The 25331-nt window shown below is 41.2% G+C and overlaps 1 protein-coding gene across 3 annotated transcripts in view; it reads right to left on the bottom strand.

Annotated features, from left to right (window-relative positions):
- SRGAP1 (SLIT-ROBO Rho GTPase activating protein 1) overlaps positions 1-19931 on the bottom strand; it is a 298498-nt gene extending 278567 nt beyond the window's left edge. For 2 of the 3 annotated variants that reach the window (XM_005680227.3, XM_018047993.1), the window contains exon 1: positions 19813-19901. In XM_005680227.3, coding sequence (XP_005680284.1) covers positions 19813-19879 — 67 coding nt within the window. In that variant the 5' untranslated portion in view covers positions 19880-19901. Of the gene's footprint in view, positions 1-19812 lie in introns of all 3 variants that reach the window. The other variant, XM_005680226.3, reaches the window with a different exon arrangement.

The raw sequence follows: 25331 nt of genomic DNA on the forward strand, positions 1-25331 counted from the left end.
AATTAGGAAAAAAAAACCCTCCCCTTGGAGAGTCTACAGTTTGATTAAGGAGATACTCAACAGCTGTTTGTTGAATGAATGAAAGATATTTAATTCCAGTATGACTGGAATTTAAATCAGAGACCCCAAATCAAAAGTTTCAATTATCTTAACATATAATGCAGCCACATTATAAGTACATTTATTAGGATTTAACTCCATGGCCATCTGTTCTAGGACGAGTCCAAGGGAGGGAAGGAAAATCTTACCTTTCCTCACCATCCTTTCAGTCTTTCAACTAGACTTTGGCGACATGTTAAGTGTGAGTCTATGAGCAATGAGACACAGAAGTTAATTTCTGCCTTCTGAGTTTTCACGGACGCAGTTCTTGGTAACGTAGGGACTCAAGGATTTTCAAGAGTAATTCTGTTTAATTTTTCTCCTTATGGTTTGAGTTGAGATCCTAACTTACAGCAAAAATTGTAATTGTCTTGTAACTACTGCTATAGCAACGTCATGAATTGTCAGTGAACCTAGGGTTTTTTTAAAAAATCAACCAAAAACCTCATGAAACATAACAGAATGTCCTACTTATGGAAAAAAATCCCATCCTTACAGTAACTTGAATTAACCATAGTCGGAAAAACAACAAGCTTTTCAGGGTTAGATGTCAAGTCTCCTGACTGTCCTGAGTCAGCAGTGATTATGGAAAATGGAAAGGTGCTACAGGAGGTCTTAAAAAGGCCACGTTGCCTCGTGCTCTTTTTCCTTGATTCAAAAGCACATGCAGATGTGCAGGGGAAATTGAAGCTTTATTCCTCAGGGGCTCATCAAGTTCCCACTTTAGTTTTCAATTTACCCAGGTGTGATGTGAAAAGACTCTTTACAATCTGAGAAACTAACAAATTACAAAGATAGGCAGGGGCAGTAGAACCAGAGGAGGATGCTGAGAGCTACATGCATTTTCTATACTCTTAGCTTAAATTGCCATGATTTCATGTCCATTTACAGGAACTGAGAGCAGTTATAAGAAAGGTAAAGATTTTAGGGAAATTGGGAGGAAATTAGCATCCAAATAGGCTAATCTAAAGAAGTTACAAAATTGCTTTGACTCTTCCAGAGATGGGTCCCAAGTGTGGTCTCCATTTCAAAGCCTCAAGACCCCCTGGAACCTTGTCAGAAAGGCAAATAGTAGGGCTTGGGGTGGGGCCCAGCAAACTGCTACAACAAGCCCTCCAGGGGATTCTGATACTGGCTCAGTGGTTCTACCAGAAGTCCTAACACCTGGAAAAGGAGCAACAGCAACAAACCTTAAGTAAATTTAGAGAACCAGCTTAAAGAGATACAATTTCTTTCCCCAGCAGAAAATAAGACAAGGCAGGGCGTCTTTGTTGGGGAAGGAGCAAGGCAGGAGTAACAGGAGTTGAAGCAGCAATTTCTTATTCCCAAGAACAGAGCACTAAATATAGCAGGAGTATTCCAAATTAGGACATTTAAAATTCTTCTCCCCACAAATGCCTTTTCTATTGCATTCAAAGAGGCAGTTCCACCATGACTTTTCTTATCAAGTCATCCACTGAGATAATAATACAGTAACAGTTTAACGTTAGTACGTAATCCTGCCTGCTCAGTCATGTCTGATTCTCTGCGACCCCACAGACTGTAGCCTGCCAAGCTCCTCCATCCATGGGATTTTCCAGGCAAGAACATTGGAGTGGGGGTTGCCATTTCCTCCCCCAGGGAATCTTCTCCACCCAGGGATCGAACCCACGTCTCCTGTGGCTTCTGCACTGGCAGGAGGGTTCTATACCACTGAGCCACCTGGGAAGCCCCTGGTACATAATCGTTGAACAACAAATACAGCCTTTTATTTTAATTAATACAAACTCTGTTTATTAAGACAAAGATGGTAATCATTCTTCCTGGCTCTCTGGAAATTTCAAGAGCGTGAATGGCATGAAATCTAAGCATTCCATCTTTGTAAGGCAGTGTCCTTAGGCAGCTCTCTACAGAAGTAGAACAGAGGTTTGAACCCTGGTGGCTCTATCATTTAGTAGCTGTGTGCTCTTAGGGAAACTATTTCAAGTTTCTAAGTATTGAGTTTCGTTTTCCCCACCTGTAAGGTGACACTGATATGACCTCCCTCAAAAGGAACACACTGTAGATGTTAGCTGCTAGCACGGTAGGCACTAACAATATTAACTACAGGCAATGTTTATACACTAAGTCCCTAACATATGAACAAGGTCTGTTGGGAAAGCATATTTACAAGTCCAATTTATCTGCAGGTCCAACAAAGTTAGCCTACACACCTAACTAACACAGCAGATGATATAGTACTGTCCTGTAATAGGTTTATAATCCTTTTCACACAAATAATACATTAAAAAAACACACACAAAAAAATATTTTTAATCTTACAGTACAGCACCTTGAAATGTAGAATAGTAGAGTACAACAGCTGGCATACAGAGGCTGGCATCAAGTGAACAGGGAAGAAGAGTTATTGACGGGAAGAGGGAGAAGAAGTGGGAGGTGGCAGAGCTGAAGGATCATCAGCAATAGGAGACCGAAGGCAAGCAGAAATTTCACTCATGCCTGATGTTGAAGGCACAGGTTCTGGTTCCTTGCTGGAACCAGACACCCATTTGCATCTTTGAAAGCTCACAACTTGAAAGTTTGTGTGTAGGGGACTCACTGTACTGTCACCAGGCACTTTCCATCAGGAAACAAGCAAAACTCCGGACCCAGGCCTTTTTCTGATGCATTATGAAAGGAGTCTAGATCTTAGCTCAAAACAATCAAATGATAAAAGACTTGAAAGGCACAGGGAACACGTGTTGGTGAACACAGAGAAGAAATCAGACTGAAGTTGTGAAGGATATAAACCGCTGAACAGGGACATGAGATGAGTCTCTATCTTAGGTGTCTTGAGCAAGGGTGCTGCTCTGCTTAAAGAGAGGAGAGACACAGACACATATATACACACTAACTTGACATATCCCATCTGGAAGAAAATGAGAGGAGTATGCCTTTGATAGCAGCTAGAAAAACTATGGTTCTCTCCATTTGTCTGGCAGATTTATCTTTGGCAACCCTTAATGAACAAGGAGAACAGGTTAAAGGCAGAGCAACCTACATCTCTAGCTGCAATGGTACTCATGAAGAAAACAGAATTCATTATCTCTCAAGGTTTTCCAACAGTGATGATACAAGGAATTGTAACAAAGTGCCTCTTTGTAGGTAAAGGTCCTAGAAAGCCTATAAAGACAATTCTTTTAAGATTGGGTCCAGTATAGCTTCTGGTGATTGGCTAAATATCTCTCTTTGCTTTTCTAAAGAACCATTACAATTCCCAGTTTTTAGTGTTTGCTTTGTAAAACTGAAATCTGTTTAGTAATTTTAATCTCTCTGGAGATGAATGAGTTTTAAATAATTTAAGAAAAAAATCTGCCAATAATAAAGACAACAGCTTCAGGTATAACAGTAGTAAATAAGTCATTATTATAGTAGCTCATTTTTACTGAGCCCTTACTAACTGCCAAGAGCAGTGCTAAACTCACTATGTATGCACTGCTATATTTAAAATGGATTGCTGACAAGGACCTACTGTATAGCACAGGGAACTCTATGCGGCAGCCTGAATGGGAGGGGGGTTTGGGTGAGAATGGATACATGTATACGCATGGCTGAGTCCCTTTGCTGTCCATCTGAAACTATCACAACGTCAACTGGCTCTACTGCAATATAAAGTAAAAAATTGAAAAAAAAAAAAGAGCAGTGCTAACTTCTTTTCAGGTATAATTCTATTTAATCCTCAAAACAATTCTTACAAAATAAATGTAATCATTATACTCATTTCCAAGTTAGAAAACTGAGGTTCCAGAAGAACCGTAATTTGAACTGCACTTATACAAGGTATTAACCTCTCCACTGTGCTGCCTTTTTAAAGGAAGCCCAATCACTGAAACTGATGAAGATTGAAAGTACAGAGGTGGCCACTGGTAAATGTCACCACTGTCCCATTCGAAGGGCGATCTTGTCTCTAAATCAACAAAGAACAGCAAGTAAGAGTAAAAGCCATTAAAGGGAAAAGACAGCTCTCTCTACACGTCTATGGAATGGTGCCGGCCAACATTGCTCACACACAGGCCCGAGCACTGTCGGGTGCAGATCCACAATGAGATAAAGAGCCTGTGCCGAAACCTAAATCAACACATCGCTAAGCACTGTTTAGTTTAGCTGACATTTGTGTAGAGCAAGACTTTCTGGACAAAGGAAGCAGGGCCATGATTTACCATATCTCCTCATGGACTGTTAGTGAATGGTTCTGACCAGCCCTGGTCTACCGTCCAGCTCTGAGCAGCAACAATCTATTGTTGAATCAAAGGCAAGTCTACAGTAACTATCCTGCAAATGACCACATTTGTCCATGAAATAGACAGGTAGGTAGGTAAATACTATGAACACAAACGCCAGTGACGCCACTGGAAGGGTAAACTGCAAATGATGTGAGAACTGCCATTTTTTGCCTTATCAGTTCTGTAGTTTGGCCGAAAACAAATTTTTATAACCATGAAAGTTATTTTTTTAAAAAGAGAAACTGTTTTCTTTGTCTATTCTTACCAAGTATTTTTAAAAATTAACTAAAGTCCCTGGTGGCTCAGAGGTTAAAGCGTCTGCCTGCAATGCGGGAGACCTGGGTTCGATCCCTGGGTCAGGAAGATTCCCTGGAGAAAGAAATGGCAACCCACTCCAGTAGTCTTGCCTGGAGAATCCGATGGACAGAGGAGCCTGGTGGGGTACGGTCCACAGGGTTGCAAAGAGTCGGACACGACTGAGCGACTTTACTCACTCACTCACTCAACTCAAGTCCATACTTTATTTGGGATTCCCTTAGTTTTTAACTATTGGCCTTTTCCCACTGCAGAATCCCATCCAGGATTTGGTCCTCAGGTCTCCTTAGGCTCTTCTTGGCTACTAAATCTTTTACAATCTAAAGTTGATTACTATTGCTTCCAGAGCCAGAGTACATAAAAATGGCAATACACCAACACTTTTTAAGCACTTACTATGTGCCAGTCAGTTTGTTTGTTCAACACTCTACTTGTTTTACCAATGCTCTGAGTGAAGTACTATTATTTCTATTTTATAGGCAAAGAAAGTAAGGCAGGATGAGAGGAAGTTATCTGCTCACAATCCAATAGCTGGAGAGTAGTTGAGGCAGGATTTGGACCCCAGGTCAGCAGTATGATTTCTGAGGCTATGCTACAAACTACTATGCTATACAGAATACTTATAAATTTATGCAGGTATGTTTATTTCAGAGTGTTACCTGGTATCTGAAAATGGGACATAGGAGAATGTCAGAAACTGCCAGAAGATAACTGACCACAAAGACAATAAAAGTCATTTTTATTGCGTTTGACAGTGCACAGGGCTTTCTGTACATTATTTCACAATTTAATACCAAGACCAATGGAGGAAAAGAGATACCTAACAGAAAAGTGACTAAAAATGTTAACCTGACTAGGAGGTAGAGTTCCTAGTCCCAAAAGAAGATATATCTATTTGTAGATTAGGTATTTGGAGAATATAGAAAAAATGTGTACCATTAAAACTCTGAATTTTATAAAAATACAGTCTGGAAATTTCTCAAACATGCACTTTTGGTGACACATTTGAGAGTTCCCATTATCATTTTTAAAACAATTGTAACTGAAGGTCAGTTAGAAATGGAGTGGCCATTTGAAAAAGCATTCACTAACACACACTCTCTCTTTGTAGTAGTATACTCAGCAAACTCTTCTAAGGGACATGAAATCTAACAAATTCTCCTTTCTAAAGTCTCACAGTTTACCAGCTTTCTGTGCCATATTTTTACTAGGGAATGCATCTACTGTCTGTAATGATGAAAAGAAAGGTGAAAGCTGAGCACAGCAAAGAAATGAGAGCAAATTATTCAAGCCAGGAGTCAGCCCAGAAAACATTCCACTTTGCTAGGGCTGCCTAAGGAGAAGGCAATGGCACCCCACTCCAGTACTTTTGCCTGGAGAATCCCATGGATGGAGGAGCCTGGTGGGCTGCAGTCCCTGGGGTCGCTAAGTCGGACACAACTGAGCGACTTCACTTTCACTTTTCACTTTCATGCATTGGAGAAGGAAATGGCAACCCACTCCAGTGTTCTTGCCTAGAGAATCCCAGGGACGGGGGAGCCTGGTGGGCTGCCGTCTATGGGGTCGTACAGAGCTGGACACGACTGAAGCGACTTAGCAGCAGCAGGGTTGCTTAAGGAGCCTTCTGAAGAGCTGCTCTTTTTACCCACCTGTCCTTATCTCTTTGTCCCCTGAAGACAGGGAGTAGGCAGCTCCCTGCAGCAACGGCCACATCTTTGGCTCTGAGCTCCAGAGTTACTGCTGGTGTTTGTGGGTTATAATTTGACTGAACTGTTGTACATCATCAATATGTGCACAAGGGAAAGCCATAACTGATCCTCAAAGAGAACTGTTCACTGGACACTGACAAGACATCAAAATACGCCACACAGTCATGACATACGGAAAACAAGATGAGTAAAACGACTTCTTTCTACTCTCTCTTCTTTGGTAAATAATGTTGGCAGTCGTTGGCAGCTTACTGCCATTTTTCAAACATGCTACATTCACAGCCAGACTAAAATCTGGACGTCAAAAGTTCCTGACTTATATAAGATAAGCAGACACCTATTGTTCTATCTTAACTGCTAGAGGTCTGAGGGAGAGAACTGTTTTTGTAAGCCGCACCTTCAGAATAATAAAAGCAAATAATAAAAGGGCAAAAGTCCAAAGAAAGGTCTTCTACAGATCAACTGAGAAGGAGTTAGAAACGACAGCCCAGAAACTGGGACACCAAGCACTTTAAGAACTGCTGGGACTTTGTAAACGCTCCTTATGCTACACTGGCTATGCCGCTGGGATGCCAGGAAGGCTAGAGGGTGCTACCTTTTCCAGGAGGCCCTGAATTATTACAGGTCCCTGCAGCCAGCTCTAGACTAGAACTCCAAGGGATAAAATGGTAGAAGTAGCTCTGAAAGAAAAGGAAAGCTGTTACCTGCAAACTCCAGGAATGAAAGACCAGACTCTGCATGATTAACAGAAGCAAGACCCCAGCTCCCCAGCAGCATCTCAAGATTATTCAGAAAAGTGTGGATGTTTTCATGTGCAGCCCATATCAAAGCCTTTCATTGATCCTCACTACAAATTTTCATCCCTAAAATGCACATATCCTGGATTTTTCCATGTGCAGACATATACCTATTCACGAAGAACTTGAAAGTGTTAGGATAACATTATTTGCTCTCCTCTTTAGTGTATGGATCTTGGGTTATAAGCATCATTCTAGAGCGCAGGGACTATACCCCTATAATTCTCTTTAGGAAAAACATAGACTGATTCTTCCCAGTAACTTGACCTATATGTATTTTGGGGTTCTCTTGCTAAAACAGAACTTGATATTGAATGAAATAAAAATAATTGTATGAAAGTTACTGAGAGTAGATTTAAAAGTTTTCATCACAAGAAAAAATATTCTATGTGTGGTGATGTACTTACTGTAGTGCTCATTTGGCAATATTTACAACTACAGAATCATTATGTTGTACATCTGAAACTGTGCTGTGCTGAGTCGCTCAGTTGTGTCTGACTCTTTGAGACCCCATGGGCTGTAGCCCTCTAGGCTCCTCTGTCCATGGGATTCTCCAGGCAAGAATACTGGAGTGGGTTGTCATGCCCTCCTCCACACCTGAAACTAATATACTATTATATAATGTTATAATATTGTCAATATTAATGTCAATTATATCTCAATAAAAAATGTAATAAACTGATGGGCTTGGAATTCCCTGGTGGTCCAATGGTTAAGAATCCACCTGCCAATGCAGGGGACATGAGTTTGATTCCTGGTGCAGGAAGATTCCACATGCCACGGGGCAACTAAGCTCGTGTGCTTCAACTGCTGGAGTCTGTGCTCAGTAACAAGTAAAGCCATCACCGTGAGAAGCCTGGCAACAACTAGAGAACAGGCCGTGTGCAGCAACTAGAGAACAGGCCACATGCAGCAACTAGAGAACAGGCCACGTGCAGCAACAGAGACCCAGAGCAGCAACTAGAGAACAGGCCGTGTGCAGCAACTAGAGAACAGGCCACGTGCAGCAACTAGAGAACAGACCGTGTGCAGCAACTACAGAACAGGCCACGTGCAGCAACAGAGACCCAGAGCAGCAACTAGAGAACAGGCCATGTGCAGCAACTAGAGAACAGGCCGTGTGCAGCAACTACAGAACAGGCCATGTGCAGCAACAGAGACCCAGAGCAGCAACTAGAGAACAGGCCGTGTGCAGCAACTAGAGAACAGGCCGTGTGCAGCAACTAGAGAACAGGCCACGTGCAGCAACCAGAGAACAGGCCGTGTGCAGCAACAGAGACCCAGAGCAGCAACTAGAGAACAGGCCGTGTGCAGCAACTAGAGAACAGGCCGTGTGCAGCAACTAGAGAACAGGCTGTGTGAAGCAACAGAGACCCAGAGCAGCAAGAAAAAATTAAGTAATTTAAAAAAACTGATGGGCTAAAAAAAAACCAAAAAAAAACCTACTGAATAACAGACTTCTGCTTCCTACAGTATATTGTAAATTTAGATAGATAGCCCTGACTCTTCTGATTGAAACTAAAACGAAGGATAAACTATTTTTAAAATATGATTTTAATCACATCACCAGTTTTCATCTAAGTAAGGAATTTTAAAAGCCCTCAAACAAGATGAAGTCAGTATAAAACAGGTCAAATGATAACAAGTGCTATGGAGAGACAGAACGTAAGAGAAGGAAGATGGGAAGAGCCACAGGAGGTTGAGGCTTATGATCTTAAATAGCATGGTCAAAGAAAACATGGTCAAGGAAAATATTTCAAAAGATCAGTATAATCAGACCATGTTCTAGAATGACAATGCAATTAAGTTAGAAATTAAATGAAATAATTTTGCAATCTGAAAAACTTAAAATACTTTTGAACAGACTATGAGTCACAGAAAAAAATCACAATGGAAATTAAAAAGTACACAAAACCGAAAGATAAGAAAAACATTACATGTAAAAATTTTTAGAGATATACATTCAGTTCAGTTCAGTCACTCAGTTGTGTCCAACTCTTTGTGACCCAATGGACTGCATGCCAGGCCTCCCCATCCATCACCAACTCCCAGAGTTTACTCAAACTCATGTCCATTGAGTCGGTGATGCCATCCAACCATCTCATCCTCTGTCTCCTTCTCTTCCCACCTTCAATCTTTCCCAGCATCAGGGTCTTTTCAGACAAGTCAGCTCTTTGCATCAGGCGGCCAAAGTATTGGAGTTTCAGCTTTAACATCAGTGCTTCCAATGAACACCCAGGACTGATCTCCTTTAGGATGGACTGGTTGGATCTCCTTGCAGTCCAAGGGACTCTCAAGAGTCTTTTCCAACACCACAGTTCAAAAGCATCAATTCTTCTGTGCTCAGTTTTCTTTATAGTCCAACTCTCACATTACTATATATAAAATACCAATAGGTAAACAAAGACCTACTGTATAGCACAGGGAACTATATACAGTATTTTATAATCTAAAATGGAAAAGAATCTAAAAAAGAAAAAAATATATATTTATATTATAACATATATATTCAGTTTTTATATAACTGAATCATTTTGCTATATATCTGAAACTACCACGACACTGTATATCAACTGTAGTTAAAAAAAAAAAGAAAAGCTACATACGCTATCCTCTTAAACTAAACAATAAACATGGAAAAATAATCTTAGAGGAAATTTTATTACCTTACATGTTTACATTATAAATATTAAGAACTTGGAAAACAAATAAGAATTTTAAAAAGGATCAGCAAATAATGCTCACAAAAAAAGCAAAAGGAAGGGAATCATAGGGAGGAAACATACTAACAAAATAGAAAACAAATATACAATACAGTAAATCAAAGAAGTATAAAACTAGTTCTTTGAAAAGACTAATAAAATAAACATACCTCTGGCAAGGTCACTCATGGAAAACAGGGAGAAGACACACATACAAACAATTGTTAGTAACAGAAAAGAAGTATAACTGCAGACGCTGCAGAGGTTTAAAAGGTTTGAGGATACAATAAACAATTTTATGTCAATAAATTGGAAAATCTGTAAATTCAAAAGCAACGGTGGTTTTTTTTTTCTTGATGAAAATACTAGACCTAGATGACTTTAGTAAACATTTAAGAGTCACATAGCTCCAGTCTTACATGAATTCCTCCAGAGAACAGTAAAAGGAAATCATCTGCAACTAATTTCAAACACTTCAAAAAAATAAATTATGCTCAGAAATTACTCAGACTGCAATGCAGTAATTATATTTTTTAAAAAATATAAATAGCCTCGCTTTTTTTTTTAATGTAAAGTCATACTTCTTTATATACCTCATAGGTAAGAAGGAACCATTGTAAGAAATTCAGAATACTCAGAACATAATTTTAATAAACTCCACAAGATCAAAATTTGCTAGATGAAGCAAAAACAGTATTTTAAGGGAAATTATCATAAATATTTATTAGGGGAGAAGAACAGATGCCTTTCTTAAGAATAACGCTTTTGTTAGAAATAACGTTTACATTAAGAATAAAAAATACATTGCCTTAAAATGCTTATAATAGCAAAGAAGGACAGAAACAATGAGCTCGAAAGCTACTAGGAATAAAACTACCAAATGACTCAACAATCCCACTACTGGGCATATATCCTGAGGAAATCTTAACTGAAAAAGATACATGTACCCCAGTGTTCATTGCAGCACTATTTACCACAGCCAGGACATGGAAGCAACCTAAATGTCCATCAACAGATGAATGGATAAAGAAGTTGTGGTTCATACATGCAATGGAATATTACTAAGCCATAAAAAGGAACACATCTGACTCAGTTCTAAAGAGGTGGATGAACCTAGAGTCTATCATACAGAGTTAAGTAAGTCAGAAAGAGAAAAGAGAAGAGAAAAGAAAAAAATGCTGTATATTAATGCATATATATGGAATCTAGAAAGATGGTAATGATGAACCTATTTAGAGACCAGATTTGTAGACACAATGGGGGAAGGAGCAGGTAGGACAAATAGAGAATAGCACTGAATGAATCTGCTGTATGACAGAGACCTCAAATCTGGTGCTCCGTGACTACCTAGAGGGGTGGGATGGGGTGGGAGGTGGGAGGGAGGTTTAAGAGGGAGGGCAAATATGTATACCTATGGCTGATTCAAGTTGATATATGGCAGAAACCAACACAATATTGTAAAGCAATTATCCTCCAATTAAAAATAAATTTAAAAAATTTAAAAACAAATGAGCTGTATGTCCAACTTAAAAAAAAACAGATAAAGAACAGAATAAATCTGAAAAAAATTTAAAGGATGATAATAAAGATAAGAGTAGAAATCAAGAAAAGAGAGAAGAAAAAACAACAAAAATAGACAATCGCCTTTTAAGATTCAGTGAAGAGATGAGATAAAAATAAATATTTTAAAATAATATTTTATTTTTTATTTATTTTAAAATTTTTATTTGTTAGCCACACCACATGGTTTGTGGGATCTTAGTTCCCTGAACAGAGACTGAACTTGGGCCCTCACAGTGAAAGCTTCCAATCCTAACCACTGGACTGCCAGGGAATTCCCTAAAATGGTATTTTAAATTAAATACAAATCAGCCCTTATTTCAAAAATATACTATCATCGACATTATGTCAATGTATCTGAAAACATAGGGAAAATGGAGACATCTTTAGAAAAATATAACTTATCAAAACTGACTTCAGAAGGAATATAAAGAATAAATAATCCTATCACTAATAAAACTAAAGCTTAACTGTTGATAAGCAGTTAAAAGTTTTTCACACAAAGAAAATAACTAGACTCAAATAAGCAGTTTTACGGACCTTTCAAGAGAAGGAATATTCCAAAATTTCAAAGTCTTCCACAAATAAAAAGAGAAGCAATACTCTCCAATGCATTCTATGAGGCTAGTATAAGTGAAAAAAAAGAGCCCGACAAGGACAGTGTCTGAAAGCAAAGCCATGGGTCTATTTTGTTTCAGAATTTAGAGACAAAAACCAACCAACCAAGCAAAAAACAATAAAAACACACTTCCCTCCAAAAAACCTAAACTAAATACTGGCAAACTGAATGCAACTATTTACATATATAATACAATGCTGAAGACAGGTTTAATTCTGGAATACAGAGATGGTTTACTATTAGAAACTCTATAACTATTTCTCATTACATTAACTGATTAAAGAAGAAAAAATAATATCAATAAATGCAAAAAGATAACTTTCAACCAACTATTAATGATTAAAACTTCAAGGAAACAGAGAATATGTGATATCTTACCTAACCTGATGAGAATATCTATAACAAAATGAAAACAATCATTATCCTTTATGGGGGAAAAAAGGCTTGAAAACACTCCCTTTAAATACAGAACAAGAAAAGAATGCCAATTCACTACATTTATCAACTTCATACTCAAAATTCTGCCTAGGGCAACAACAGAAGAATAAATTAAAGCCAAAAGGATTGGGAAGGAGGAAATGTAATTGTCTTCACTTGCAAATAATAAGATTTTATAACCAAAAAATGAACAAATTTTTGTAATAATAATAAACTAGCAAGGCAGCTGGATATAAGACTTTTATACAGAGGTAAATGGCATTTCTGCACACTGAACTGAACTGAAATGGCATTTCTGCACACCAGAAACAATTAAAAAACAATTTTAAAAGAGACATCATATACAGTAAGAAAAGTGAAATAAATCTAACAAGACATAGAAAATATAAAACTTCATAGTAAGATATTTAAAAATAACTAAATAAATGCAGAAATACTCATATTCATGTGTAAGTAGAATTTATAATCTAATATAAAGATGCCAGTTCTCTGCTAATTGCTCTATAATTTCACAGTTTTAATCAAACTGCCAGTGGACTTCCCATGGAAGGAAAACTGACTCTAAAATGCACATGAAAGAGACAGGATCAAGATCACCAAGATACTTTTGAAAGGGTATAAGGGAGGAGAATTTGGCCTACTAGACATAATATAAATTATTCACTAAATTGTAAATAATTATTAGAAAATATTTCTCCACACCATAAAATGTTCTTCAAAAACCCGTGTTAATGTCTTCACATGTATAAGTTAGCTAATCATTCCCAAGTAGAATTTAGTTAACTGTTCTCCACTGTTGGACATTTAGATTGTTTCCAGCTTTGTGACTTTCTAAAGATGTTACATTTGAGTTCAATTTAATTTTGTGATAATACTTGATTGTCGGACACCCTAGATAATTCTATGATGAACATGTTGGTTATACTATAAAGAAATAATAATTCAAAATGATTATGTTATTCATTCAATTAATGTTTAACGAAGCTCTATTGGAGATGTGGGAGATAACAGACAATAATTTTTAATATCAAATTGCTCTCTGTTATGTCGGTTCTATCGCAATAAAGCTGGAAAAAGGCAGAGTGTTCTCATAAGCAAAAGCAAATGAACAGTTACACGCAAAAAAGCTCATTTCTACATTGATTTTTTTAAAATTTATTTTAATTTATTTATTTGGCTGAGGTGGGTCTTGTTGCAGCTTGCAGGATGTTGGGGCATGCAAACTCAGCTGCAGCATTTGGGATCTAGTTCCCTGACCAAGGATGGAACCTAGACTCTCTGTATTGGGAGCATGAAGTCTTAATCGCTGGACAACCAGGGAAGACCCTCTATAATGACTTTAAAACAAAATATTTGCTATGAAATTAAGTCAGAGACTTTATTGGACATTATAAGAATCCTTCTTGTCACAGGACTACAGTTCTCATTTTCCATTTGGCATCATTAAGCTGTGTGCAAGCTCAGTCATGTGGGACTCTGTGGCCCAATGGACGGTAGCCCACCAGCGTCCTCTGTCCATGGGATTTCCCAGGCAAAAATACTGGAGTGGGTTGCCATTTCCTCCTCCAGGGGATCTTCCCGACCCAGGGATCGAACCCACCTCTCCCGTGTCTCCTGCATTCCAGGAGGATTCTTTACTGCGTGAGTAAGCAGGGAAGCTCATTTGGTATCATTAAAGTAAGAGAACATTTTAAACAAAAGTTGTAAGCAAACACATGGCAGCCTAGGAAATGTGCTTCTCGGCTCTGTTATATGTACTTGGATAAAAAGCAATGACACACACACACACACAAAATCCACCTTAGAAGGAGCTGGGCATCCCTCTGGTTTGCCTATTACATATCCCTTTTTAATTTCACCATGAAACTCACTCTATTCTAAGTGTATAGAGCACTTTATTAGAATGGCTTATAATCGCCCACTTTGGGATCTATTTAGGCAGCAGATTGATGATTATGTATTTGAATTTCAAAAAGCTTATCCAACTCAGAATGTAAAAAGAAGCAGTTTAAACTAAAGAAAATAAAAATGAAACAGATAACAAAGCCTAATTTTTAAAGACTATTGATTAGGGCCAGGCCTGTAATAAAGCCTTTCTTCACAGAAGCCTCACGAAGGTAAGGAGGTAAGTACTACTATCAATATTATTCCCATTCTACAGATGAAGAAATTGACTAACAGTGGTCAAATATATCATTAGTAGCAGGGCTGAGTGGCTAACACCAAAGTTTCTGCTCTTTGTATGTTCTGTTTCTTCCCATCCTGAGATATCAGCAGGTGAGCACAAATATGCTGTTAGTAAACTAGAAGGTAACTTGGGCCCAACAAATAAAAACACCTTCAAGCAACTAAAAATGTCTTCAAGGAACTGTCTCTAATATCAGTTTCTGACTTCAAACCACTAAAACAAAAAGAGACTGAGCAATCAGACATACAGTTTACTTGGCTTTTGTTTTTTTAATCTTAATTCTCAGTGGTATAATTTGAAATAAAAACAAGTAGCATAAAAAAGGGTCTGATCAATCCACAAAGTAGACTCTCAATTGGACCACAGCTGAGGATGTAGGGGTTCCTGACCTATTTATCTCAGCTTGGAGTAAGAAACCAATATAAATGGTTAGAGCTCAGATTTATCATCCCATAGCATATGCCAACCCTCACTGTATTTCAGAAGAACATGCTTTGCTTAAAAATTTCTCAGAACTATTCCTTAAGATATTTTAAAATGCATGAAACTAATCAGATTTTCTGGACTGTCTAAGAGGTCTTATTGTAACAGCTGCAAATGTGTTACATTTGTACATATTCACTTATTTTTTCTCCTTGATCTCAAAGGCATGATGTGAAGCTACTGCCTGGGCACTGTAGTTTCTTGAAATGATCTTGGTGAAAAAAATATTTTTTTAGCTGCTGTTAATCACTTTAATTAACTCCTCCTGTTAATAGATAAGAGTTGTTCTCTCTTTCACCTAGGTATGATTTCTTCAATGGATGTAAAGTCTAAATAGGTAAGTGTTCTATCTCCTACTCTACTTTGCAAGGAATCTAAAAGCAAACCAAAACTTGGTTTGGTTTGGAACTGAAAAGCCGAGGACCTGGGTTCCAGTCCCACATATATTATAGTTAATTGTGCAACTGACATTATGCCTCCTTATACTGTATAAGTAGGCTGGACAGGAAATGTTCAAAGTCCTTCCCAACTATAAAATTTTAATTCACAATTTAAAGTGTCATTTTCTATTGCAAGCTAAATGGAAGAACATTAGACGTAGACACAGGTTCCGTATGAGTGACAGAACCACTTTTAATTTCCCCACTGAAACCTATCACATGATGTAAGGTCCTATCAAATTGAATTGGCAATTTCTTATGCTCCATCTGCCACCAAAATGTACTATTTGTAGTTCAGGCAGCAGGGTGGTTAAAGAACAACAGATTTTCTTGGCACTTCCTGCACATATGGCATGTAGATGAGAGTATGAGATTATCCCTTGGAAAATACTGCAAATAATAGCTGTCAATTCTTAGCAACCAACAACATGCATTATTAAAAACAAACACAACTTCCCATCCACGAGTTTCACCTCATAAAATGTGTCTTTTGATTCTTCTGACTCCCGTAGGTGAACCCATATTTTTTATATGGACTCTATAATATTTCTGCTGCAGAATTCAAAAATTACTAGATCTCTGAAATCCACAGATAATCTTCAAAACTTCTGCTAGCCACTTGCTATGATCTTTTCCACTGCTTAAGTTTTTTGCCAGAGATGCTAAAAGTAGTGTAGTCGACTGGTTTGAGTTTCATATACTTTTCCAGACAAGCTTGCTTTTTAAGGCCCCACACAAACAAGAGATTAATTTCTCTGCATTCTAAATCTTTGGGAAATTGACCAACATGCATGAAAGAATCCTTCTCCTCCTAACACATGCCTTTTAAATTATTGCTTGGGGGCCTTTGGTCCTTGATTTAAACCCATCTATTCCTTTAACTAGTCATAATCTCTGATTATTCTCCCTCTTACAATCCTGTGCTCTACTTTTCTGAACGTGATCTTCTTATTTTTTCTATATTCTCTATGTGAATGAATATAAGTGCTCAGTCATGTCTGACAGCCCGCCAGGTTCCTCTGCCGTAGAATTTTCCAGGCAAGAATACTGGAGCGGGTTGCCACCTCCTACTCCAGGGGATCGTCCTGACCCAGGGATTGAACCCTCCTCTTCTGTGTTTTCAGCATTGGCAGGTGGATTCTTTACTACCGCTCTACCTGAGTATTACACTTTTAATTCCCTGAGAACTCAGATATGAATTTATTACGAAAAAAGTTAAAGCAAAGGTGACTCTCCCATACATGTAAGTCATCCAGGGAGTTCAATATATGTGGCTTTATGAATTTGGAAGAGACCTGTTAAGAGTCTTCTCTTAATGAATCCAATACAGCTAGATTTTCCTCCAGCAATAGAATGAGCCATCTTTCTTTTGTTTACCATCAGATGAAATACCTGCTAGAACTGAAAGAGTTGGCTGTTTCAAAACCACCTATCTTTAACTAGTAGACTAGCATTCTGCCAGGGTGAGACACTCAGCCTTAAAGGGGGGCTCAAGAAAAGAAACAGAAAACCAGGATCCTACCTCTGAAACTATTTAATGAGGGACCTAGTCTCACTTCACAGACGGCAGGCCTCAGGCACTATTTAACTCTCATTTCTCTGTCACTGTCCTCTTGATGTTGCCTAGTAAGTTCAGGCGAATTTGTGCCATTCAAAGTGCGTATGGTCCAATTCCATCGTATTTCCCTATTCCCATATTTACATACGGATATAAGGAGCTGGTATCAGGGGAAACGAGATCAAACCAGTCAGTCCTAAAGGAAACCCTGAATATCCACTGGACAGACTGTAGCTGAAGCTTCAACACTTTTGCCACATGATGCAAAGAGCTGACTAATTGGAAAAGACTCTGATGTTGGGAAAGGTTGACTGCAAAAGGAGAAGGGGGCGGCAGAGGATGACATGGTTAGATTACATCATCAACTCAATGGACAGGAATTTGAGCAAACTCTGGGAGATAGTTAAGGACAGAGGAGCCAGGTGTGCTGCAGTCCACGGGTGGGAAACAACTTGGCACCTGAACAACAACAATCAATAGAATATAGCAAAAGTGATTCTGGAACTTCTGCGGCTAGGTGGTGAGAAGCTTTGCGGCGTCCCCCTGGGTATCTTAGACCCGGTTATCATAAGAAGTGCAGTTGTCCTGAGAATGGTGTGTGTGAAAAGGGGAAGATAACAGTTCAGCCCATGGGGTCATAAGGAGCTGGCTAGGACTTAGCGACTGAACGACGACAGTAAGGATCTGGGTTAGACACAGGACGTGTAAGTACTGCAGAGGAAGCAGATGAACTCTGGACACAGGCCCTGATGAGAAAGGTAGTTCAGGTGTAGTAAACAGTCATAAAGCTGCCTGGGGACTCACAGGTGAGTGAGGAAGGGTGAAGGGAATAGAGAGATCACTTTTTATGGGTTGGAATTTGTTCCAAAAATAATTTTCACCATGTTCATAACTTTTCCTTATTTGATGGACACATTTTAAACAAAGCAACACATCCTGTTTTATTTATTTTTAAACCAATGTTGAGGGCCTAAACTCTCAAAGTACCGCGTAACTATAGAATTCATTAATCATGAGAATATTTTTCACATAAGGACTTGATCATGAACAAACAACCTTAGAGCAGAAATAAAGAAACCAATTCTTGGAAGTACATGCTGCCAGTCAGCGCTGCAGATAGCACAAAATCCAGACTGCCACCCCTTGAAGACTTGCCACAAAGAGCCATGTGGAAAAACTGCACAGAGAAATGGTGATTGTGAACAGGAGTTCTACCTGGGAAAGGCTGCTGCATTTGTTAAGAAAAGAAAGGTTATGCTCATTAGAAAGTTTATCTGTCTCTAAGCAAATAATTACTTCTCTGCTAAAATAACTTCTATGTCAATGTAACCAGTTCCTACAAGCATATATTATCTTAACTGCAAGCAGATAAAAATCTGTATTTCCTGAAGAGTGTTCATCTTAACTTCATTACTGGAGTCAACCTAAAGGAAATATAAGTCCCTGGGCTTGCATATCGTGTTTGCCTCTAGTCATAAGTTGGTCCAGATTCTCACTAATTGACAGAGGGTTTCCCTATTCAGGTCCTTTCACTGGACTCCAGGCATTTTCACAACTTGGCCACACAAAAGAACTCCCAGGCTGTTCCTGCCTTTCCAAAGACAAGTACAGGAATGCCTTTCTCTGCAGCCCTTTCATAAGATTGTGTCTGTACAAACACAGGTGTTTACAAAGCAATTTTTATCAACTTTGCATTGACTATTCCAAAGAACAGCAGTAATCTGAACACTCCATCCATTGTCTCAATGCTACCAGTGATAGAGGAAAAGCTACCAGTGATAGAAAGAGGAAGAGGAAAAAATAAACAACAAATATATGTTTATTAAACACTTCAACAGCAACACAAAATACTTGTACCAGGGAGAAAAAATATATTTTAAACCGCAAGACACATTAAGTAAAATTGCCATAATCAGCCATAACTAGATTCCTTCATTAGGCGACCACATAAATGGTCAAACTACTACTCAAACAGTCAAACCTTCATTTTACATGCAAGTGGCCTCCAGCAAATGATAAAGCAATATTCCCGTGTGAGTGTGAAAGATGGCACTGAATTCCGGCCCATTATAGAGGAAGAGTCAGATTCCACTAGTCCTTTCTTGGTTTAACTGCCAGGCTTTTAGGGAGCTAGCTGTTTTATAGAAGGGGGACTCGCCCTGATAAATTAGTGATTAGTGCAAATGTCGCCAGTTTCCTGCACTCAAGGAAGCTCTAGACCACTTCGGGTCCAGACTTCAGAAAAATGACTCTTTAAAAGAAAAAAAAAAAATTACATGACAGTGTATCAATGGCTGTGACAATAGTATATTCTAAAAAAAAAAAAAAAAGATGCCGGTGATGATAACTGGGGGGGAATCTCTGCTGCTGCCTACCTCCTATGTAAGCTGCCGGCTGAAGGTGGTTAATTTAAACCCAGTTCTCCCCTACTGGAGGTGGCGAGTGGGCAGCGGGGGAGAGCCACCCGGTTTCCAGCTCCCCGTGGACCTGACGGGACTGGGACTGAGACTGGCTTGCACGAAGCCCCGGATGGCTCAACCAGGCGCTCCAGTTGTCTCTCACCACCTTCCTCCAACGCAGACCCCCAAGTTAGAAACGCAACTCCCGGAGCACAATGACAAGAAAGCACACAAAAGGAGCAAGGCAGCCGCTCCCATCCGTACCTTTGACTTGACTTTCATACTCGGCGATGATCTCTTTGTCCTTTTTGAATCTGCTCGGAGTGGACATTATCCAGCTGTTCTGGGTTTGCTTTCAATGGGCAAGTTCTGTGAGGGGTCACCGACCAGTCAGGCTCCTCGGAGAAGCAGAGAGTTGTACTCCCAAATGCCGGGAACCCAGAAGCAGCACCGACGGGAGGGAGAGGAGGAGGAGGAGGAGGAGGAGGGGAAAAAAAAGGAGCGAGCCGAGGACTAGATTAACCCGGGCGCTGGCACCATACTCTCGGGATCGAGCTGCCGTCGGCGATGCGGAGGGGAGCCCAGGGCTCGGGGCCGGAGGGGGCCGGAGAGGCCCGGCGCGCCAGCGAACTCCAGCAGGCGAGTGGCGGGGGGCGTCTCCCTGCCCACCCCACCCGGAGCCCGGCCACTTCCTCTACAGCCGCTGGGCGGACGCGGGGATCGCGCCGGCGCTCCGCACCATTGTTAGCCACCCGCACGGGGAGCGTGGGGCAGGGCCAGCCCGGGAGGGCGGGCGCCGCGACCCTCCCTTCCTGCTCAGCCGCCCGCTCCGGCGCTCAGGGGTCCCGCCCGGGCTGGGGATGCTGCTGCCGCTCCTCCGTCGGCACACACGGCTGCTACTGCCCCGGGCAGGGTAGAGGAATCGCGATCCCAAAACGAGTCCCGGGCGGCCGCCGAGAGGGCGGCTAACGCTCTGTAAGAACGCGTACTGGGCGCAGCCCCGGCGGAGTTTAGGTTTCCACCGCCGGCGCCTCGCGGGGCCTCCGCCTCCTGGGCCACCGTGCGCCGAGACGGCCTCTTTTTCCCGGTCCCCCTTGCCGCTGCTGCCCCCAGGAGGCCGCCGGCTACCGGCACACCCGCAAGCGCCCCTGGAGGAGCCGCGCCCCTGGCGGCCGCAAAGTTGCAGGCGCGCTCACGGCCCGCGGCTCCCCGGCGCCTGGGGAGTGAGCTGCGGGCGGCACCGGCCCGGGCGGCCGCGCCGGGCTCGGCGAGGCGGGGCAGGGCTCGCGGGAGGGGCCCGATCGACCTCTCTTCTCCACCCTCGCCCCGCTCCTCCCCACCGGCGCGGTAAGCAAGCGCAGCGCTTCTCCAGGAAGATGGATGCCTCTTGTGGCCAACCGCAGCCCGACCCTGCGTGCCGAGCCCGGCGGCCGTGGGCGACGCCCCCAGCGCCTCCCCGGCTTGCGTTGCCCCAGCCGCTGGAAAACCCCACCCGACCGGTGGGCAGTCTTCGAATCTGTGTGAGCGCTGTGGTGGGGCTCTTTTGAGTCCAGTGGGGAAAATCAGACTTTGGATGTCTCCATGAAAGAATGGGATGTTAGTCCCAACCCCAGTAGAAACACTGGAGTCTGAATTGTCTTGGATGTTAAGAATAAAAATGTAAAAAAAGCGAAGCTATTCGATCAGGCAGAGAAAAATATCCATCTTGAGCACCGTTTTCTCCCCATCCTAAAAGTAGCTAGAGAATGTCAGCATGGTGGGAAAGACGTGGTGGGGAAACAGGTAGTACTTAAGATATCTCTAGGTTTGGGCGGACACATTTAGCGTTTGGGACCTTCTCCGCTTCCCAGGGGCTCAGTGGTAAAGAATCCGCCTGCCTGTGCAGGAGATGCGGGTTCGATCCCTGAGTGGGGAAGATCGGGAGGAGGAAATGACAACCCACTCCAGTATTCTTGCCTCGAAAATTTCATGGACAGAGGAGCCTGGCGGGCTACAGTCAACAGCATGGAAAAGAGTTCGGTATGACTGAGCACGCACGCACACCGTCCTTCTCCAATATTACTGGCCTGATTTATCAAAGTGATTTGTCCAAAGGCGTGTCCGTATCAAATGGTGCTAGATCTAAAGAGAGTAGGGACTTAGAGACTTTATTCATTCTTGTATCCAGTGATAAGATTTCTTACTGTAGGCCAACCACCAAATATGAACTAGGGACTCAAGAGAATTCTGTCCTAAAGGGTCTCAAGATCTATTGTTGTATAAATAAGTAATTACGGGCAGTACTGTAGAGCTGTAAGAGAGCTACTCCCTCTTTGGGAGCCTTGAGGAAAGAAAAATGCACCGAATAAAAGGCTGGGGGAGAAAGTCTTCCCAGAGAAGAGATATTTGAACTGGATTTAAAGGGCTGCGATTCACGGGGTCGCAAAGAGTCGGACACGACTGAGCGACTGAACCGAACTGAACTGAAGTAAGTAATTTGCCACCTTGGAGTAAGTATTGCCTTTCAGGGAGAAGGAAAATCCTACTCTGGGGGAATTGCAAATGAGTTACAGGATGCCCTCCTCTGAAATACCAGATCTTTGACAGTAGGTGAAAATTATTAAAAAAAAAAAAAAAGTAAAACATACGTGTGTTTCAAGTGAGTGCGTGCATATTGTTTTTAGTTATATAGCTTTTTTAAATTTAATTTTTAGGCAAATCTTTTTACATTATAACAACAGAATAGAATGTAAGGAAAAAGTGAAAAAAATCTTTTCTTTCCATTTTGCGACACAGGAATCCCTGACTGCCCTAGTTTCATGTGGGGATGTTTTATGTAAGAGTGTTGGGTGAAGAGCCAGATATCCAAAGCAGAGGCTGAGAAGGAAGGTCAGGGCCAAATGGGAGAGGCCTCCTGTGCTGAGCTGTTGAACACAGTTCTGCAGACAGCAGTGAGCCTTTTAAGCAGAGGACTGTCATGATCACATACATGTTTTATAAGGGTAACTGTTGGCAGCGTGGAAGGATCATTTGGCCAGGAGGGTAGAGAGACCAGAGGCAAGAAGTATACTTTGGCAGTCAGTTCAGTTCAGTTGCTTGCTTGTGTCCGACTCTTTGCGACCCCATGGACTGCAGCATGTCAAGGCTTCCCTGTCCATCACCAACTCCTGGAGCTTACTCAAACTCATGTGCATTCAGTCAGTGATGCCATCCAACCATCTCATCCTCTGTCATCCCCTTCTCCCACCTTCAATCTTTCCCAGCATCAGGGTCTTTTCAAATGAGTCAGCTCTTCACATCAGGTGGCCAAAGTATTGCCACCATCAGGTGGCAGCATTAGTCCTGCCAATGAATACTCAGGATTGGTCTCCTTTAGGATGGACGGGTTGGATCTCCCTACTGTCCAAGGGACGCTCAAGAGTCTTCTCCAACACCACGCTTCAAAAGCATCAATTCTTCAGCACTCAGCTTTCTTTATAGTCCAACTCTCACATCCATACATGACTACTGGAAAAACCATATCTTTGACTAGATGGACCTTTGTTGGCAAAGTAATGATTCTGCTTTTTCATATGCTGTCTAGGTTGGTCATTGCTTTACTTCCAAGAAGCAAGCATCTTTTTGATGGCTGCAGTCACCATCTGCAGTGATTTTGGAGCCCAGAAAAATAAAGTCTCTCACTGTTTCCGTTGTTTCCCCACCTATTTGCCATGAAGTGATGGGACAGATGCCATGATCTTCATTTTCCAAATATTGAGTTTTAAGCCAACTTTTTCACTTACCTCTTTCACTTTCATCAAGAGGTTCTTTAGTTCTTCTTCACTTTCTGCCATAAGTGTGGTGTCATCTGCACATCTGAGGTTATTGATATTTCTCCCGGCAATCTTGATCCCAGCTTGTGCTTCATCCAGCCTGGCATTTCACATGATGTACTCTGTATGTAAGTTAAATAAGCAGGGTGACAATTTACAGCCTTGACATACTCCTTTCCTGATTTGGAACCAGTCCATTGTTTCATGTCCAGTTTTAACTGTTGCTTCTTAACCTGCATACAGATTTCTGTTACTTTGGCAGTAACTGTAGTCAAATCAAAATGTATTCATATCATTCATCCATGGTGCCACTGAGATTTATTTCATATTTGCACCTGGGAAATATAACACAGCAGCAGAGAGTGCAGCCACTGGAAATGAACTGTTGGCTGAGTCTAGACCTTGTAACCTTTCAGTTTAGTTCAGTTGCTCAACCGTGTCCGACTCTTTGCGACCCCATGAATCGCAGCACGCCAGGCCTCCCTGTCCATCACCAACTCCCGGAGTTCACTCAGACTCGCATCCATCGAGTCAGTGATGCCATCCAGCCATCTCATCCTCTGTCGTCCCCTTCTCCTCCTGCCCTCAATCCCTCCCAGCATTAAAGTCTTTTCCAATGAGTCAACTCTTCGCATGAGGTGGCCAAAGTACTGGACTTTCAGCTTTAGCATCATTCCTCCCAAAGAAATCCCAGGTTTGATCTCCTTCAGAATGGACTGGTTGGATCTCCTTGCAGTCCAAGGGACCCTCAAGAGTCTTCTCCAACACCACAGTTCAAAAGCATCAATTCTTTGGCACTCAGCCTTCTTCACAGTCCAACTCTCACACCCATACGTGACTATTGGAAAAACCATAGCCTTGACCAGATGGACCTTAGTCGGCAAAGTAATGTCTCTGCTTTTGAATATGCTATCTAGGTTGCTCATAACTTTTCTTCCAAGGAGTAAGCGTCTTTTAATTTCATGGCTGCAGTCACCATCTGCAGTGATTTTGGGGCCCAAAAAATAAAGTCTGACACTGTTTCCACTGTTTCCCCATCTATTTCCCATGCAGTGATGGGACCGGATGCCATGATCTTCGTTTTCTGAATGTTGAGCTTTAAGCCAACTTTTTCACTCTTCTCTTTTTCTTTCATCAAGAGGCTTTTTAGTTCCTCTTCACTTTCTGCCATAAGGGTGGTATCATCTGCATATCTGAGGTTATTGATATTTCTCCCGGCAATCTTGATTCCAGCTTGTGTTTCTTTCAGTCCAGTGTTTCTCATGATGTACTCTGCATAGAAGTTAAATAAGCAGGGTGACAATATACAGCCTTGACGTACTCCTTTTCCTATTTGGAACCAGTCTGTTGTTCCATGTCCAGTTCTAACTGTTGCTTCCTGGCCTGCATACAGATTTCTCAAGAGGCAGGTCAGGTGGTCTGGTATTCCCATCTCTTTCAGAATTTTCCACAGTTTCTTGTGATCCACACAGTCAAAGGCTTTGGTATAGTCAATAAAGCAGAAGTAGATGTTTTTCTGGATCTCTCTTGCTTTTCCATAGGTGGTTACAAGCCCCAAAGACAGGGTACCCAGAGGTGAATCCTAGCTCTGCTGCTTCCCAAGGGAGCTGATAAAAATTACTGCATCTCTTGAGGCCTCAGTCTCCTCATCTGAAAAATGGGTAAATGCCTCATTCCTGGGACTGTTATAAGCACTTATTGAGATAATCCTTAAAAAGTACTACTAAGTACTCCAGACCTTTGTACCTACCCAGTGAGTATTAGTTATCTTTGTTATCTCAGTTGTAATCTGACAGAAAGCAATTTAAACATTGGAGACAGTATCTTAATCATCTTTGAGTTTATCATGGTGCCCAATAAACTGTCAATAAACTTTTTTTTTGAATGTCAATGTCTTAATATTAGTAAGGCCCCATTTTATTGCTGTAGAAGGTAGGGTCACAAACACAAATCATTTTGTATACATTTTTATAAGAAGCTTACAAGGTGATT

The sequence above is a fragment of the Capra hircus genome, chromosome 5, assembly GCF_001704415.2.
Source record: "Capra hircus breed San Clemente chromosome 5, ASM170441v1, whole genome shotgun sequence".
NCBI classification, from domain to species: Eukaryota; Metazoa; Chordata; class Mammalia; order Artiodactyla; family Bovidae; genus Capra; species Capra hircus.